The sequence below is a fragment of the Rana temporaria genome, chromosome 4, assembly GCF_905171775.1.
Source record: "Rana temporaria chromosome 4, aRanTem1.1, whole genome shotgun sequence".
In the NCBI taxonomy this organism is placed as follows: domain Eukaryota; kingdom Metazoa; phylum Chordata; class Amphibia; order Anura; family Ranidae; genus Rana; species Rana temporaria.
The window spans coordinates 468669374-468687711 of NC_053492.1; the positions used below are offsets into that span (position 1 = coordinate 468669374).

Consider the following 18338-nt stretch of genomic DNA (forward strand, 5'->3'; position numbering starts at 1 on the left):
CATTTTACTATTAATACTGAAAATAATCCAGTCGTACAGAGCAGGCCTGGGGTGTCAAATAGTCCCAGTATGGCCCCTTCTTCATTTATTTTTATATCTACAACTTACTCCGCATGCTAATGTCTCATGAGATGTAGGCATAGTCATTATCAGCTGGGGCCTCAGGAGATCTGAAAATTTTTGTCTAGATTCCTCCATGGTAAGCGGTTTGGGAAAGGCTGTATTAATATGACCATTGATTGAGTTAGCACAACGTATCCATAGAAGTAGGAATTAAAAAAAAAATTGCAGCTTCTGAGCAATATGGAGAAAATCCCGGGGGCTGAATCTGCCGCTATGCTGGGTTTGGGCCAATGAACAGCTTTGATAGTCGTCAACGTATCTATTGAGTGAAGATTCTTCAATAAAATAATGATAAAGAGACTGAGGGAAAATCTTTACAATCCTTTTATTGGCTTTTTTCTTTATTAACATGCAGTCTAGCAACATTCACATTCAGAGACACCTCGCTGATCTCCAAAATATAGAGAAAAGGAGCAATGCCCCCCAAAAAAAAGAGGGGCGACTCACCCCTCAAAGATAGACAGGAGCACCCCACGAGGGACAGATGCGGCCAAACTTTCCAAAAACTTAGGCAAGTCCCATTCCCCCAAAAAACACCAGCTAATCCACCCAATGAAAGAACAGAAGACAACTCATGAACAGCCGACCCCTTCAAAAGCAGAGAAATGGTCACCGACAACCTTCCCTCCCCCATTCCACAGATAGTAGGAGTCTTGCAGTTCACAGACTCCAACTTTGGCGCCATTTCACATCTCTGCGTTTTGTGTACACTGCATCTTTGGTGCATTACATAGTCAAGATTCAGATGGTTGAGATGGCCCTTAAAGAAAAACTCCACTAAGAGGACTATGTAGGATGTCATTGGTGACCACCTTCAACAAATGCCAACTGTCTGGCTATTATGGTGGTCACTGGTTAACAAAGTCATGTCTTTTGACTCACATACTTGCCCTATATTTAGAAAAACCCTGGAGCAACTATTTTTTAAACAGGAATTCCATAGTGAAATCTTTATATTTGGTAAAGCCATACAATAGGATACATGATATGTTTTTTACAGGACTCCCAATGATCTGGGGGCATGCGGCGGCCTCTGTCTGCTCAGTGGAGGGCTCCATTATCTCTGCAGCCCCAAAATGCGGGTTTCTGGGTACCAATGAAGAAGGATAAACAGCCTCTGCAAGTGATTGCATGGTAGAGTTGTAAGGCACCGGAGAGTCACATTCACTGTTCTGATTGGCTGGTTCTGAGTGGTCAGAGAAAGTCCTGTGTGCAGAGGCTTCTGGGAAGATGTGGCATGGCCACAGGTGGTGATGTGCAGAGCAAATTGTGTGTGGAGTCCTAGTGATTAGTTCCCTAAAAGAGGAGGTTAGTGAGAGCAAATACACAGGAGTGTCTGTATCCAGGCGGAGCGGGAAATATGGCCGTCCGTCTGTCTATCCGCACATTGTCATCGTCAACCACTGCAAGAGACAAACCAGCAATAAAAGGGTTAAAACACACAGCTGTCGGTCACATGTCCTCTTCTGCCCCCATGTGGACATTCTATACATGACACCGTTTAGGCCTTAAAGGAGAACTACACTCTGAATATTTTTGTTGTCTATGCCCCAAATAGGTGGATATCTGGTCTAATTTACAAAAAAATGTTATTTTAATATAGAATATTTTTTTTTCTACTGAAAACCCACTTGCTGTTCCTGCGCACCGTTGTCACCCAGGGGCAAAAAGAGTGCACAGGCCTTCAGGACACATAAAGAAGAGCTGTAATTGCACATGAGAACACCTCTGACAATTTGCTGGAGTGAAAATACTGAGAGGATATCATGATAGGCAACAGTATTAACAACAACACATTTAGCAATATTAGCAAAGGTTCTTCATTCAGGTTTTCAAAAATTTAAAGTCAGCAGCTACAAAAACTTGACTGAGAGGCCAGAAGACTCCCAGTCTGTCCCACCCACCATGACCTCATAAACCGAGCAACAGGTCAGGAGATTCCCAGTCAACCCTACCCACCATGACCTAATAAACTGAGCAGGAGGTCAGGAGACTCCCAGTCTATCCCACCCACCATGACCTCATAAACCGAGCAACAAATCAGGAGATTCCCAGTCAACCCTACCCACCATGACCTAATAAACTGAGCAGCAGGTCAGGAGACTCCCAGTCTATCCCACCCACCATGACCTCATAAACCGAGCAACAAATCAGGAGATTCCCAGTCAACCCTACCCACCATGACCTAATAAACTGAGCAGCAGGTCAGGAGACTCCCAGTCTATCCCACCCACCATGACCTCATAAACTGAACAGGTCAGGAGACTCCCAGTCTATCCCACCCACCATGACAAGCCAGGAGACTCTAGGTCTGTCCTTCCCACCATGACCTCATACCTTGACTGATAGACTGGGAGTCTCCTGGCCTATCCCACCCACCATGACCTCATAAACTGAACAGGTCAGGAGACTCCCAGTCTATCCTGTCCACCATGACAAGCCAGGAGACTCTAGGTCTGTCCTTCTCACCATGACCTCATACCTTGACTGATAGACTGGGAGTCTCCTGGTTTATCCCACCCACCACGACCTCATAAACTGAACAGGTCAGGAGATTCCCAGTCTACCCTACCCACCATGACCTCATAAACTGAACAGGTCAGGAGACTCCCAGTCTATCCTGTCCACCATGACAAGCCAGGAGACTCTAGGTCTGTCCTTCTCACCATGACCTCATACCTTGACTGATAGACTGGGAGTCTCCTGGCCTATCCCACCCACCATGACCTCAAACAGACCGGCAGGTCAGGAGACTCCCAGTCTATCCTGCCCTCTATGACCTCATAACTTGACTGATAGGCCGGGAGACTCCCAGTCTATCCCACCCACCATGACCTAATAAACTTAACAGGTCAGTAGACTCCCAGTCTATCCCACCCACCATGACCTCAAACTGAACAGGTCAGGAGGCTCCCAGTCAATCCTGTCCACCATGACAAGCCAGGAGACTCCTAGGTCTATCCCTCCCACAGTGACCTCATACCTTGACTGATAGACTGGGAGTCTCCTGGCCTATTCCACCCACCATGACCTCATAAACTGAACAGGTCAGGAGATTCCCAGTCTACCCTACCCACCATGACCTCATAAACTGAACAGGTCAGCAAACTCCCAGTCTATCCTGTCCACCATGACCTCAAACAGACCGGCAGGACAGGGAACTCCGGTCTATCCCACCCACCATGACATCTTATCTTGACTGACAGGCCAGGATACTGCTGATCTGTCACATTTCCACCCACAATGACAGAGAGCTAGAATTCCCATTGCATGATCTATGGATGGGGAGAAATCTGGATTGCTGGTAGAGTTGGGCACAAGCTGCAATATAACAGAACATAGCGAGTAATGGGAGGCCAAAAAAAAAGAGTCCTGATCCCTGCTCTCTGTGCATCACATATGCCTAGCCCTGCACACTGTGCATTAGCCACTCCAGGCCCCTGCACTCTGTGCATTAGCCACTCCAAGCCCCTGCACTCTGTGCATTAGCCACTCCAGGCCCCTGCACTCTGTGCATTAGCCACTCCAGGCCCCTGCACTCTGTGCATTAGCCACTCCAGGCCCCTGCACTCTGTGCATTAGCCACTCCAGGCCCCTGCACTCTGTGCATTAGCCACTCCAGGCCCCTGCACTCTGTGCATTAGCCACTCCAGGCCCCTGCACTCTGTGCATCCCCCCCACACACACACACTGTGTGTTACTCACTCCTGCCCCCCTGCACTCTGTGCCTTATTTATTCCTGGCCCCTGGACTCTGTGCCTTACTTACATTTCATCCTGTATATATAGGACAATGGGGCCCTGCCAGGTAGGCTGTACAAGACTCCATAATTTCTAATGTCACCCCTGATCCCGACTTCTATGCACTCAACACCCCCTTTTCCCTCCCTCATGGTAAGCGTATCATGAAGCCACCAACTCACCGATCCTAGTTCCATCTCTGCTATGCCACTTCCATCATCCATGGCCTTGAAAAACCCTGCAAGATGCAAACACACAATTCATATCGAGCAGAAAAACAAAAAAAGAGATAGTATCAGAGAAAGCAAGCAAGAGCTGCACGTTTATAAAATGACTTGCTAATCTATTGCTAGACTTGCCAGACTTCACAAGTTTGTTGCACAATTTCTGAACGGCTCTGAACCGTTCTGCGTGTCACCGAGTATTTCCGAGGCTCTCCGACGCCCCCGCACCTCTGGCCAGTGCAGTACTGCACACCCCATTAGCTTGAATTCTGCTTGTTTTGTGAGACAACACTCGCAAACAGAGTCAGAATTTTATTTTATTTTTTAACCTCCTGAGACACACGCTATAGTCAAATGACGACTACAGCGCGGATCTCAAAATCCAACTAGACGTCAATTGACGTCCGCCCCTTTGGGCGTTCCCCGCGCGCGCTCCAGAGCGCGCAGCGGGGAACTTCTGTGTTGGCCGTGTCCCTTGGACACAGCCAATTACAGATCGCCGCGAACGGCCAATCAGAGTGGCCGTTTGCGATGCGATCTGTGCGGCCAATGAGAGATGATCTCATATGTAAACATATGAGATCATCTCTCATTGCCGGCTCACACAGAGACAGCGTCCTGTCTCTGGAGAGGAGACCGATCTGTGTCTCTTGTACATAGAGACACAGATCGGTCACCCCCCCCCCTACAGTTAGAACACTATATAGGGAACATATTTAACCGCTTCCTCACCCCCTAGTGTTAACCCCTTCCCTGCCAGTCACATGTATACAGTAATTAGTGCATATTTATAGCACTGATCGCAGTATAAATATTAATGGCACCAAAAATGTGTCAAAAGTGTCCGATGTGTCCGCCATAACGTCGCAGTCCCAATAAAAAAATTGCAGATCGCCGCCATTTCTAGTAAAAAAAAATAAAAAAATAATTCTGTCCCCTATTTAACTTTTGCGCTTATTGCGATTTTTTTTTTTTTTTTACCAAAAATATGTAGAAGAATACGTATTGGCCTAAACTGAGAAAAAAAAAGTTTTTTTTTTTTTTAAATTGGGCTATTTATTATAGCAACAAGTAAAAAATATTGTATTTTTTTTCAAAATTGTCGTACTTTTTGGTTTACAGCGCAAAAAATAAAAACCACAGAGGCGATCAAATACCAGCAAAAGAAAGCTCTACTTGTGGGGAAAAAAAGGACGTCAATTTTGTTTGGGAGCCACGTCGCACGACCGCGCAATTGTCAGTTAAAACGACGCAGTGCCGGAAGCTGAAATTTCACCTGGGCAGGAGGGGGGTATATGTGCCCAGTAAGCAAGTGGTTAAAGTTGCTTGTCTTTCAAAACACTCGTTAACCGCGTTACTCGTAAACCGAGGGTTCCACTGTAATTGCATAGACTTGGAGCAGAGCCTTGCCCTGTAGCATAATAAGCATAGGTGTGCGCAGCCAAATGCATTAGGGTGTGCACCCCAAAGCTCAAACACACACTATCGATCACTCACTGTGTTAATTCAGAATGGGAAGGGGCCAGTAAATTAAATATTTATGGGCCCCTTCCCTCACTCACTGTGAAATATCCCCACAGCAACAGCAGTCAGGAGAGGAGAGGCGGGAATTCGGAAGTGCTGTGGGGGGGAAGGGCTAGGGCAGTAGGGGAAATCTGTGCTTCACAGGATGATTAGGGTGTGCCTGGGCACACCTGGCACACCCTGTGCACACGCCTATGATAATAAGTATTACGCGGTCTTCAGACAATGGTGGCACAATATCGGCACATGGACTTACTAAACATGGCCTCCAGCTTCAGCAGACAGCACACAAAATTGTCAAAGTCGATTCCCAGGTCATTGTCAGCATAACGGGCCACCAGCACCTGCATGATCTTATTATTCAGCTTGTACCCTGCAGAGATATAAAAGAGAGGTCAGTACTGAGACAGGAAAACGTCACAAGGGATGGAGAGAGAATAGGAAAGTCATCAGCAGAGACAGACAGATGGTGAAGACATCTCAGCCCAGACACGTCCATCGCAGATCGCATACATTCTGACTTATTCGGCGCTCACCTGCATTTTCTAGGGCGAGACGCAACTCGTAGGAGCTCATCGTCCCAGATTTATCCATATCGTGCTCCCGGAAGAGAGTCTATAGAAAAGCAGATCAGACACAAAACACGTTCTATTAATTACATTTTTTCATTGAACAAACAAGTACCGTATATACTCGAGTATAAGCCGAGTTTTTTCAGCACATTTTTTGTGCCGAAAATGCCCCCCACGGCTTATACTCGAATCCCCTTCTTGTGACTGATCTCCCGGACTTTGGGGACCCGGTACCGGCACACATGTAGCCCAGCTATTCCTCTAAAAGTGTGCACAGTTTGTTGTCCGGGGGACCTACGGCCGGGGAAGTCCTTCCATTGACTCCCATGTTAAACGGTCATTTCTCTGGTGAGTTTGGGGACCCGGTACCGGCCGGTCATAGGTCCCCTGGACCCGCAGCTTGGCACACATGTAGCCCCATAGACTCCCATGTTAACCGTCAGTCGAGGCATGGGCACAGTGAGGCATGCAGATGGGCACAGTGAGGCATGCAGATGGACACAGTGAGGCATGCAGATGGACACAGTGAGGCATGCAGATGGACACAGTGAGGCATGCAGATGGACACAGTGAGGCATGCAGATGGACACCCTAGGCTTATACTCGAGTCAATAAGTTTTCTAATTTTTTTGTGGTAAAATTAGGTGCCTCGGCTTATACTTGAGTATATACGGTATATAAAGTTTGTGTTACCAGAATGGCTGAGCATAAAAATAAAATGATAAAACAGAATAAAACATATACCGTATTTATCGGCGTATACCGCGCATTTTTTTGCCCAAAATCGTGGGTGCGCGATATACGCCGATACTCGCTTCCCGCACTGTGTTTGAATGCCGCCGCCGACATACACCGAGTGCAGTACACTCGTGTACACTCGGCCAGGCTCGGCTCCCCTTGCGGTTATGCAAAAGGAGCCGAGAGGAGCAGAGCATGGCCGAGTGTACTGCGCTCGGTATATGTCGTCGGCGGCGGCGTTCAAACACAGCACGGGAAGCGGGGATCTGCTCAGAGACAGCGCGGGAGCAGTGGTGAGGACAACACGAAGGCCGCCGGACCAGACAAGGCCGCCGATGGACGCCGGGCAAGACACCAAACTGTAAGTAATAAAAAAAAATGTCCAGGAATTTCACGTCTAGATTAGTGGTGCGCGCTATACGCCGGTGCGCGCTATAGGCAGATAAATACGGTAAATATCAACAAGATATTTATTAAGTGGATACATTTGACTATAATAATAGCATATTGGACTCAAATGTATCCATTTAAAAAAACACTTCTAGACCGAAAAGGTTTTATTCCCCTTCCTGACCGGGCCATTTTTTTTTTCCATACGGCACTGCGGCGCTTTAACTGAAAGTTGTGTGGTTGTGCGACGCTGTACCCAAATAAATTGTATGTCCTTTTTTTCCCCCACAGAGATTTCTTTTGGTGGTATTTTATTACCTTTTTTTTTTTATAGCGCAAAAAATAAAAACGACATGCACAATTTAACATGTTCTCCATTTACTCAACGCAGCCCAGTCTTATATTTTACCAAAAAAAAAAAATGGGTATTGTATTGCGATTGTTCACATTCAAATTCATCTTCATGCAAGTTGTATTTTTTACTGAAATTACGCGATGGAAAAAAAGTTTTACAAACACATTGATCAGCTTTGAGCCGGCCATAGATGGTTGGTAAACATGTGCAATTCGTTTAGTTCTGAATTTTTGACAACAATTTGTCAATTCCGAAAATCTCTGAAATTTTCGAAACTTCGGAAATTCAAAGTTATAAAATTCGAAATTTTGAATTTCCTAAAAATCTAAAATTTGAAGTTAGGAAATTTGGATTTTCTAATTTTGAAATTTCGAATTTCTTAACTTCAAATTTTCGATATTTCGGAAATTCAATATTCAGATTTTTGGAATATCGAAATTTCGAATTTCCTAAAAAAAAAAAAAAAAAGTTAGGAAATTCGAAAAGCGGAAATTTGAAAATCCAAAATTCAGAAATTTGGAATCTCATTTCGAATTTGGCTGTTAGTGAATGTAACGAATAAAAATGTATCTGAAGTTACGAATTATCCGAAATAACGAATGCCGCATCTAAACAAATGGCATGACACAAATAATAATAATAAAACGTATTTATTATTATTAGATCGTTACGTTCCATTCGTTTAGATGCGGCATTCGTTACTTTGGATAATTCGTAACTTCGGATGAATTTGTATTCGTTACATTCACTAACAGACACATTTTAAATGAAAATTCCCAAATTTCCGAATTTTTGGATTTTCGAATTTTCAAATTTCGAATTTCCTAACTTAAAATTTTCGATTTTTAGGAAATTCAATATTCAGGATTTTGGAATATCGAAATTCGAATTTCCTAAAAATAGAAAATGTGAAAATTTTAAGTTTCATTTAAAATTTGGCTGTTGGTGAACATAAAGGGGCAAATCCACAAAGGAAGTACGCCGGCGTATCTACTGATACGCCGGCGTACTTTCAAATTTCCCGCGTCGTATCTTTGTTTTGAATCCTCAAACCAAGATAAGACGGCATCATGGTTAGATCCGACAGGTGTATGTCTTCGGATCCAAGATGCAATTCTTCGGCGTCCGATGGGTGGCGTTCCCGTCGTAATCGGCGTCAATATGCAAATTAGCTATTTCCGACGATCCACGAACGTACTTTTACAGTCTCTAGTCGGCTTTTTCCGGCGTATAGTTAAAGCTGCTGTTTGGTGGCGTATAGTTACAACTGCTATGTTAAGTATGGCCGTCATTCCCGCGTTTAATTTAAAAACATTTTTTCGTTTGCGCAAGTCGTCCGTGAATCACGATGGACGTAATTTACGTCCACATCAAAACAACGACGTCCTTGCGACATCATTTAGCGCAATGCACGGTGGGAAATTTAGGGAAGGCGCATGCGCCGTTCGTTCGGAGCGGGGGACGCGCTTCATTTAAATGAAACACGCCCCCCTACTCGCCGATTTGAATTAGGCGCCGTTACGCCGCGAGAGATACACTACGCCGCCGTAACTTACGGCGCAAATTCTTCCAGGATTCAAAACAAAAAAAGTAAGTTACGGCGGCGTAGCGTATCTCAGATGGATCTGTGGATCTGCCCCAAAAAGAATACAAATTAATCCGAAGTTACGAATGATCCAAAATAACTAATGCCGCATCTAAACAAATGGAATGCAACGATCTAGTAATAATAACGTTTTATTATTATTCATTTGTGCCATGCCATTTGTTTAGATGCGGTATTCGTTATTTCGGATAATTCGTACCTTCAGATACATTTTTATTTGTTACATTCACTAACAGCCAAATTTGAAAGGAAATTCCAATACCTACAACTTAATAGTTATTATTAGTTAGTTATTTCGAATTTTACTGATGTTCTTTTTTTTTTTTTCAGATTTTCGAAAATTCCAAAATCCAGAAATTCCAAAATCCAGAGGGCCAGATTCACAGAAGAGATACGACGGCGTATTTCCTGATACGCCGTCGTATCTCTGTGATCCGCCCGTCCTAACTATGCGGCTGATTCATAGAATCAGTTACGCATAGATAGTCAAAAGATCCGACAGGTGCAATTGACTTACACTGTCGGATCTTAAGGATGCAATTCTAGGCCGGCCGCTAGGTGGCGAGGCCATTGCTGTCGGCGTAGAATATGCAAATGACTAGTTACAGCGATTCCCGAACGTCCGCGCTGCCCGTCGATCTAACTTTACGTTGTTTCCGTTGAGTTACGCCGCGTAAAATTAGGGCTGAGCCCTAGGTGTTCTAAGCCATTTTAAGTATGGCCGTCGTTCCCGCGTCGAAATTTAAAAAATCACGTCGTTTGCGTAAGTCGTCCGTGAATGGCGCTGGACGCCATTTACGTTAACGTCTAAACAAATGACGTCCGTGCGACATCATTTAGCGCAATGCACATCGGGTAATTTTCCCGACGGAGCATGCGCAGTACGTTTGGCGCCTAATTTAAATGGTGCCCGCCCCATTTGAATTAGGTGGCCTTGCGCCGATCGGATTTACGTTACACCGCCACAAGTTTACAGGTAAGAGTTTTGAGAATCAGGCACTTACGCTGTAAACCTGCGGCGGTGTAACGTAAATAGGATACGTTACGCCGCCGTGGAGTAACCTAATTCTATGTGAATCTGGCCCAGAAATTCCAAAATCCAGCAAAAAAAAAAAAACGAATGAAACGAAAACGAACAAGTTCTTTGCCAGTGCACAGGTCTAATAGTTGGAATCAAAGCAGTGTCAACAGGGACTGGCCAAGATTCTATGGGCAGGCTGATTGTAGCCAAGTTGATCCATCGATCGACTTGGGTACAGAGACAGCATGTCGGATTTTTCATGCGATTATTGCCAGCAGCTATAGCCACTAGGAATAATCACTGTGTGTTCTCCTGGCAAGGACACCTTCCTAACTCCTCACCTGTATTCAGAAAGAACTTGCGCCCTTAGTTATGGCGGCGTAACGTATGTGTGGCGGCGTAAGCCCGCCTAATTCAAATGGGGATGTTGGGGGCGTGTTTTATTAAAATTTTACTTGACCCCGCGTTTTTGACGTATTTTTTGAACGGCGCATGCGCCGTCCGTAAAATATCCCAGTGTGCATTGCTCCAAATTAAGCCGCTAGGACGTATTGGATTCGAAGTACAGCCGTATTCGCAAAAGACTTACGCAAACAACGTAAAAATGTCAAAACTCGGCAGCGGGAACGACGGCCATACTTAACATTAGCTACGCCTCATATAGCAGGGGTAACTATACGCCGAAAAAAGCCTAACGTAAACGACGTAAAAAAAATGCGCCGGCGGGATGTACGTTTCTGAATTGGCGTATCTAGCTCATTTGCATATTCCTTGCGTAACTATACGGAAGCGCCACCTAGCGGCCAGCATGAATATGCAGCCTAAGATACGACGATGTAAGACACTTACGCCGGTCGGATCTTAGGAAAATCTATGCGTAACTGATTCTCTGAATCAGGCGCATAGATACGACCGGCCGCACTCAGAGATACAACGGCGTATCAGGAGATACGCCGTCGTATCTCCTATCTGAATCCAGCCCAGTAGCTCCGCGAGAGGGATTGCCTCATCGACACTGCACTATGTTGTTGAAGGAAATCTAGCAATTTTCTTTCCTGCAACGACGGGTTGCAAGACACTGACTGTGTTGATGGAGGAATTGCACGTCTATGGCCGGCTATATAGGCTACTTGGTGTACCCATTAAGCCAGGAAAACCCTCTGTGCACCTTCATACCACCAGCTCACAAAGTATCAGCCTCACAAGAACACTTTGTTTTCTTTGTAAGGCCCCTTTCAGACCTGCGGACCGTATGTCCGCTTTTTCATCCATCCGTTTGCGGATGAAAACGGGACATACATTGGTCCCTATGAGATTGCGGGTGTCAGCGGATGAACATCCGCTGACACCCGATCTCATCCGCCTCCGCAATGATCCGATTCTGCAGACGGAAGAAAACCCTACTTTTTCTTCCGTCTGCGGATCGGATGAACATGGACATACGGTCCGTGTTCATCCGATCCCCTCATAAGGGGGAGCGGAGAAAAGACAGGGCGGTCCCTGCACAGTGTGGGGACCTCCCCGTCATCCGCCGGATCAACGGAGCAATCCCCGCTGAGCATACGGAGGCGGATCATTACTGATCCGCCCCGTGTGAAAGGGGCCTATGGCTTATGAAACATACAACATAGAAATGGACTAGAATTACTGAACGGTCTCTAGCAGCTCTTACCAGCCAATTTCGGATCTTATTCCAAAGTATCTGAAACTCCACAACACCTAGTTTCCCGCTGCCGTCTTTCTGTAAGGAAAGAGTTAAGGATCCGCTGCAAATACCACAAAAATCTTAACAGGAACCCCAAAACAGGAAATGGTGGTGGCAAGTTACTAAAAGGTGTGATTGAACCTATAACATATAGGGGGTCCCCAACCCCTGGGCCGCGGACCGGTGCTAAAGCAAGAATTAACTAATGGCAGAAATGTCAGAGTCTGGCGGAAGAAGGATACATCCATCAGGTTGACCATCTGTCGGCAGGACTCCGTACTGAAGCCATCGGTCTTCAGGTCTTTGTCTGGGGAGGAAGGGAGACATAGTGAGAGACAGCCCTCAGAGACTTAAGATTTCCACATTGTCCATCACCAATAGTGCTTATATATTGAGAATTCACAGATTTTCTCCACATATTGAAGAGCAGGAGAAGAGACCAGCGAGATCTGCACTCTAGAAAACACAGCTCACCCCCAGTATCCATGTCACCAGTGAGATCTACACCCAGTACACACAGCTCACCCCCAGTATCCATGTCACCAGTGAGATCTACACCCAGTACACACAGCTCACCCCCCCAGTATCCATGTCACCAGTGAGATCTACACCCAGTACACACAGCTCACTCCCCAGTATCCATGTCACCAGTGTGATCTACACCCAGTACACACAGCTCACCCCCCAGTATCCATGTCACCAGCGAGATCAGCACTCCAGTACACACAGCTCACTCCCCAGTATCCATGTCACCAGTGAGATCTACACCCAGTACACACAGCTCACCCCCCAGTATCCATGTCACCAGTGAGATATACACCCAGTACACACAGCTCACCCCCCAGTATCCATGTCACCAGTGAGATATACACCCAGTACACACAGCTCACCCCCCAGTATACATGTCACCAGTGAGATCTACACCCAGTACACACAGCTCACCCCCCAGTATCCATGTCACCAGTGAGATCTACACCCAGTACACACAGCTCACCCCCCAGTATCCATCTCACCAGCGAGATCAGCACTCCAGTACACACAGCTCACTCCCCAGTATCCATGTCACCAGTGAGATCTACACCCAGTACACACAGCTCACCCCCAGTATCCATGTCACCAGTGAGATCTGCACTCCAGTACACACAGCTCACCCCCCAGTATCCATGTCACCAGTGAGAGCTACCCTCCAGTACACACAGCTCACTTCCCAGTATACTTGTAACCAGTGAGATATACACCCAGTACACACAGCTCACTTCCCAGTATCCATGTCACCAGTGAGATATACACCCAGTACACACAGCTCACCCCCAGTATCCATGTCACCAGGGAGATCTGCACTTCAGTACACACAGCTCACTACCCGTATCCATATCACCAGTGAGATCTACACCCAGTACACACAGCTCACTTCCCAGTATCCATGTCACCAGTGAGATCTACACCCAGTACACACAGCTCACTCCCAGTATCCATGTCACCAGTGAGTTTTACACCCAGTACACACAGCTCACCCCCCAGTATCCATGTCACCAGTGAGATCTACACCCAGTACACACAGCTCACTCACCAGTATCCATGTCACCAGTGAGATCTACATCCAGTACACACACCTCACCCCCCAGTATCCATGTCACCAGTGAGATCTACATCCAGTACACACAGCTCACTCCCCAGTATCCATGTCACCAGTGAGTTTTACACCCAGTACACACAGCTCACCCCCCAGTATCCATGTCACCAGTGAGATCTACACCCAGTACACACAGCTCACCCCCCAGTATCCATGTCACCAGTGAGCTCAGCACTCCAATACACACAGCTCACTCCCCAGCATCCATGTCACTAGCGAGATCGGCACTCCAATACACACAGCTCACCCCCAGTATCCATGTCACCAGTGAGATCTACACTCCAGTACACACAGCTCACCCCCAGTATCCATGTCACCAGTGAGATCTACACCCAGTACACACAGCTCACTCCCAGTATCCATGTCACCAGTGAGTTTTACACCCAGTACACACAGCTCACCCCCCAGTATCCATGTCACCAGTGAGATCTACACCCAGTACACACAGCTCACCCCCAGTATCCATGTCACCAGTGAGAGCTACACCCAGTACACACAGCTCACCCCCAGTATTCATGTCACCAGTGAGATCTACACCCAGTACACACAGCTCACTCACCAGTATCCATGTCACCAGTGAGATCTACACCCAGTACACACAGCTCACTCCCCAGTATCCATGTCACCAGTGAGATCTACACCCAGTACACACAGCTCACTCCCCAGTATCCATGTCACCAGTGAGATCTACACCCAGAACACACAGCTCACCCCCCAGAATCCATGTCACCAGTGAGATCTACACCCAGTACACACAGCTCACCCCCCAGTATCCATGTCACCAGTGAGATCTACATCCAGTACACACAGCTCACTCCCCAGTATCCATGTCACCAGTGAGTTTTACACCCAGTACACACAGCTCACTCCCCAGTATCCATGTCACCAGTGAGATCTACACCCAGTACACACAGCTCACCCCCCAGTATCCATGTCACCAGTGAGATCTACACCCAGCTCACCCCCCAGTATCCATGTCACCAGTGAGATCTACATCCAGTACACACAGCTCACCCCCCAGTATCCATGTCACCAGTGAGATCTACATCCAGTACACACAGCTCACCCCCCAGTATCCATGTCACCAGTGAGATCTACACCCATTACACACAGCTCACTCACCAGTATCCATGCCACCAGTGTGATCTACACCCAGTACACACAGCTCACCCCCCAGTATCCATGTCACCAGTGAGATCTACACCCAGTACACACAGCTCACTCCCCAGTATCCATGTCACCAGTGTGATCTACACCCAGTACACACAGCTCACCCCCAGTATCCATGTCACCAGTGTGATCTACACCCAGTACACACAGCTCACCCCCAGTATCCATGTCACCAGTGAGATCTACACCCAGTACACACAGCTCACTCCCCAGTATCCATGTCACCAGCGAGATATACACCCAGTACACACAGCTCACCCCCCAGTATCCATGTCACCAGTGAGATCAGCACTCCAGGACACAGCTCACCCCCCAGTATCCATGTCACCAGTCAGATCTGCACATGGCTCGCTCCCCAGTATCAATGCCACCAGTGAGATCTGCAGGCCAGTACACACAGCTCACTCCCCAGTATCCATATATCCATATGACCAGTGAGATCAGCTCTCCAATACACACAGCTCACTCCCCAGTATCCATATATCCATATGACCAGTGAGATCTACCTACCGGTACACAAAGCTCACTTCCCCATGGCACCAGTGAGATCTGCACTCCAGCATAGCAGAGCGACTCACTGTAACAGATCCCTGGACACCTGACTCACCAATACCAGATCCCCAGACACCTGATCAATTTTTGCTTCCCAGGAGCCCATCTTTCACTTACGTCTGGACACCACTCTGTTGAGGATGGTCTTCAGCTCAAAAACACTGATCTCCATGTCCTAAGTGGAGAAAACGGACACAATTAATTATTGTTGCAGACAGGTTATGATGGTTCTAAATCCGGCGCATATCTGATCCATCGCCAGATAATCGGTCAACTCACATCTCCCGCCAGCTGCCGAAACATAGACTTGAAGGAATCATCCACTTCATCTTCTGAGATCTCTTCCTAAAAAGACACAAGGCCACAAGATAGATGTCACGTGTGAAGCCACCTCCATATTCTACCCCAGTGTAGAGACACTGAGGTCTGCTGCCCCCTATCTGTCACTCTGTGTCAGTGCAGCAAGGGATATACTTTCTGACAATATTAAACTTGAAGAAACAAATGGACAGAGCCGCTAAGAGCCCAGAGGGACAATACTAAAATAAAAAAAAATAAAAATGGAAAAATATTTCAGACACTTGAACTCTACATATATGTATAGTAATAGGTGGCTCTGGTTGGCCATTAAAAGTGTAAGCTCCTCTGGTGCAGAGACTGGCTCAGTGTTCTCTGTACAGCACTGCAGAATATGTCAGCACTATATAAATATATAATAGTGTGCGACTATGTTGGGGACATTGGAGTGTAAGCTCTTTTGGCACAGAGTCTGATGTGTGTTGTATATTGCGGTGATATTTGTCTATATGCTATACAAATGAATAAAAAATAAAATTATTAAAAAATATAATCTTACCTGGTCAGGTATATCTGCAGTGACTTCCTCATCGAGCTCCCTAAAGAGAAGAACAGATAGGTTAGGGGAAGTCTCAAAATGTCAACCCCCTAAAAAAATGTAAAAAAATAAACGTGCCCATCAAACGCTGCCACTGTGCCCCCCCCCCTATCTGCCCGGTACTTGGGCAGCGGGTGACGGTGGCAGGCGCTGTCCTCGATTTCTTCCCCAACCCCGATGTCTTCTCCCGCCCGCTCCTCCTCTCGTCCCCTGCTATGATTGGACACCGATAGGCGTCCAATCACAGCGCCTGTCATTTCAGCCAATCAGGTGACAGGTAACACAGACCCGGCGCACCCGATTGGCTGAAAGGGGGTTCAATGTTAGCAAAGCGGATTCCTTAGCTTTGCTAACATACAGCTGAGTGAGAAGCGAACGCACAGCGCTGCGCCCGCTTCTGACATTTTTGGATGCCTTTTAGAGTCTATGGGCTGGATTCAGGTAGATCCGCGCATTTTTACGGTGGCACAGCGCATCGTATTTACGCTACTCCGCTGTAAGTCAGAGAGGCAAGTGCTGTATTCACAAAGCACTTGCCTCCTAAGTTACGGCGGCGTAGCGTAAACGGGGCCGGTGTAAGCGCGCCTAATTCAAATGAGGATGAGGGGCGTGTTTTATGTTAATTATTGGTGACCCGACGTGATTAACGTTTTTCCCGAACGGCGCATGCGCCGTCCGTGGAATTTCCCAGTGTGCATTGCTCCAAAGTACGCCGCAAGGACGTCATTGGTTTCGACGTGAATGTAAATTACGTCCAGCCCCATTCACATACGAGTTACGCAAACGACGTAAAATTTTCAAATTTCGACGCGGGAACGACGGCCATACTTAACATTGGCTACGCCACCTAGGGGGCAGCTTTATCTTTACGCGGCGTATCTCTTACGGAAACTGCGTATCTTTACTGCGACGGGCAAGCGTACGTTCGTGAATCGGCGTATCTAGTCATTTACATATTCTACGCCGAACTCAACGGAAAAATTGCACCCTAAAATACGACGGGGCAAGCCGTCGTATCTTAGCTAGGTTTAAGTGTATCTCAGTTTGAGCATACACTTAAACTTACGACGGCGCAGATTCCGAGTTACGTCGGCGTATCTACTGATACGCCCGCGTAACTCTTTGTGAATCCAGCCCTATGCTTCCAAAACACACCCCCACCGCTGTAATTCAGGTGACCGAAAAGAGCCTGGAACCCTGAATGGGGGGTGTCAGCAGCGACCATAGATAGATTCGTGCAATGCCCGAATCTATCTATGGGGATTAGATCGGTGCAGGAGAAGGGGGGGGGGGCGGAGCTCCTGCGCCCTTTATGGACACATCGCCACTGTCCACATTCCTGTCTCTAATACACTAAGTCATACTAGCGAATCACATTGGCCATTGATCTATTATCAGTAGCATGCTGGCATATAATTGGAGCCATTGGATCATTGCCCTTCGCAGAGTGTCACCTGGCAGAACAGAGGAGATGATGATACATAGCACTCTGCACACTCACTGGATGTCTGAATGCTTCTCTGTGAATATTCGAATCACAAAGTCGCCTTCTTTGTGTGGCTCGAATGTTGATGGGACAATGATATACTCTCCGGGGGGCAGGCGGATGGGGCTGCTGACTTCTCGCAGGTTGATGAAAGTTTCTGAGCGGGCGCAGGACTGGTGACGGAGAAAGAAATCCTTCTTGAGGTGGACGTTCTGGCAACCTTTAAACTGTGGAAGAGGAAGAGATAAGAACAGGTAATTAATCCGAAAATAAAACGGTATCAGTTTATCCCAGTTACCAATCAGAGTCCCCCATTCCAACAGCTTGGATCTGATTGACTTATTCAGCTTACTTTGATTAATAGAATGGTGGAATGACGTGCGAGATCTGAACTAACCTAGAAGTGTCCAAGCAAGGTCCAGAGATCATATAGGATACAGTCCCGCCAACAAAAGCTTAACACCAACTTATTGCCGACAGTGTATTACCCTTGTCTGTAACACCCGCCTGCCCTCCCAGACGGGCCTATGCTCCCACCCCTCTTTTCGAGACCCACCTCTCCTCTTGTCCCTTCCGTCACAGACCTATCTCATACCTTGTCCGC

General features: G+C 46.9%; 1 protein-coding gene across 3 annotated transcripts in view; it reads right to left on the reverse strand.

The window, feature by feature from the left end:
- Positions 1-429: 429 nt before the first annotated feature.
- The window catches only part of CAPN11 (calpain 11), a 106934-nt gene continuing 89025 nt past the window's right edge, over positions 430-18338 (reverse strand). For all 3 annotated transcript variants that reach the window (XM_040351767.1, XM_040351766.1, XM_040351765.1), the window contains 10 exons: positions 17750-17961; positions 16210-16249; positions 15633-15698; positions 15471-15528; positions 12241-12305; positions 11966-12034; positions 6148-6226; positions 5868-5984; positions 4046-4101; positions 430-1526 (listed from right to left, as the gene is read on the reverse strand). In XM_040351767.1, coding sequence (XP_040207701.1) covers positions 1500-1526; positions 4046-4101; positions 5868-5984; positions 6148-6226; positions 11966-12034; positions 12241-12305; positions 15471-15528; positions 15633-15698; positions 16210-16249; positions 17750-17961 — 789 coding nt within the window. In that variant the 3' untranslated portion in view covers positions 430-1499. The remainder of the gene's footprint in view (positions 1527-4045; positions 4102-5867; positions 5985-6147; positions 6227-11965; positions 12035-12240; positions 12306-15470; positions 15529-15632; positions 15699-16209; positions 16250-17749; positions 17962-18338) is intronic.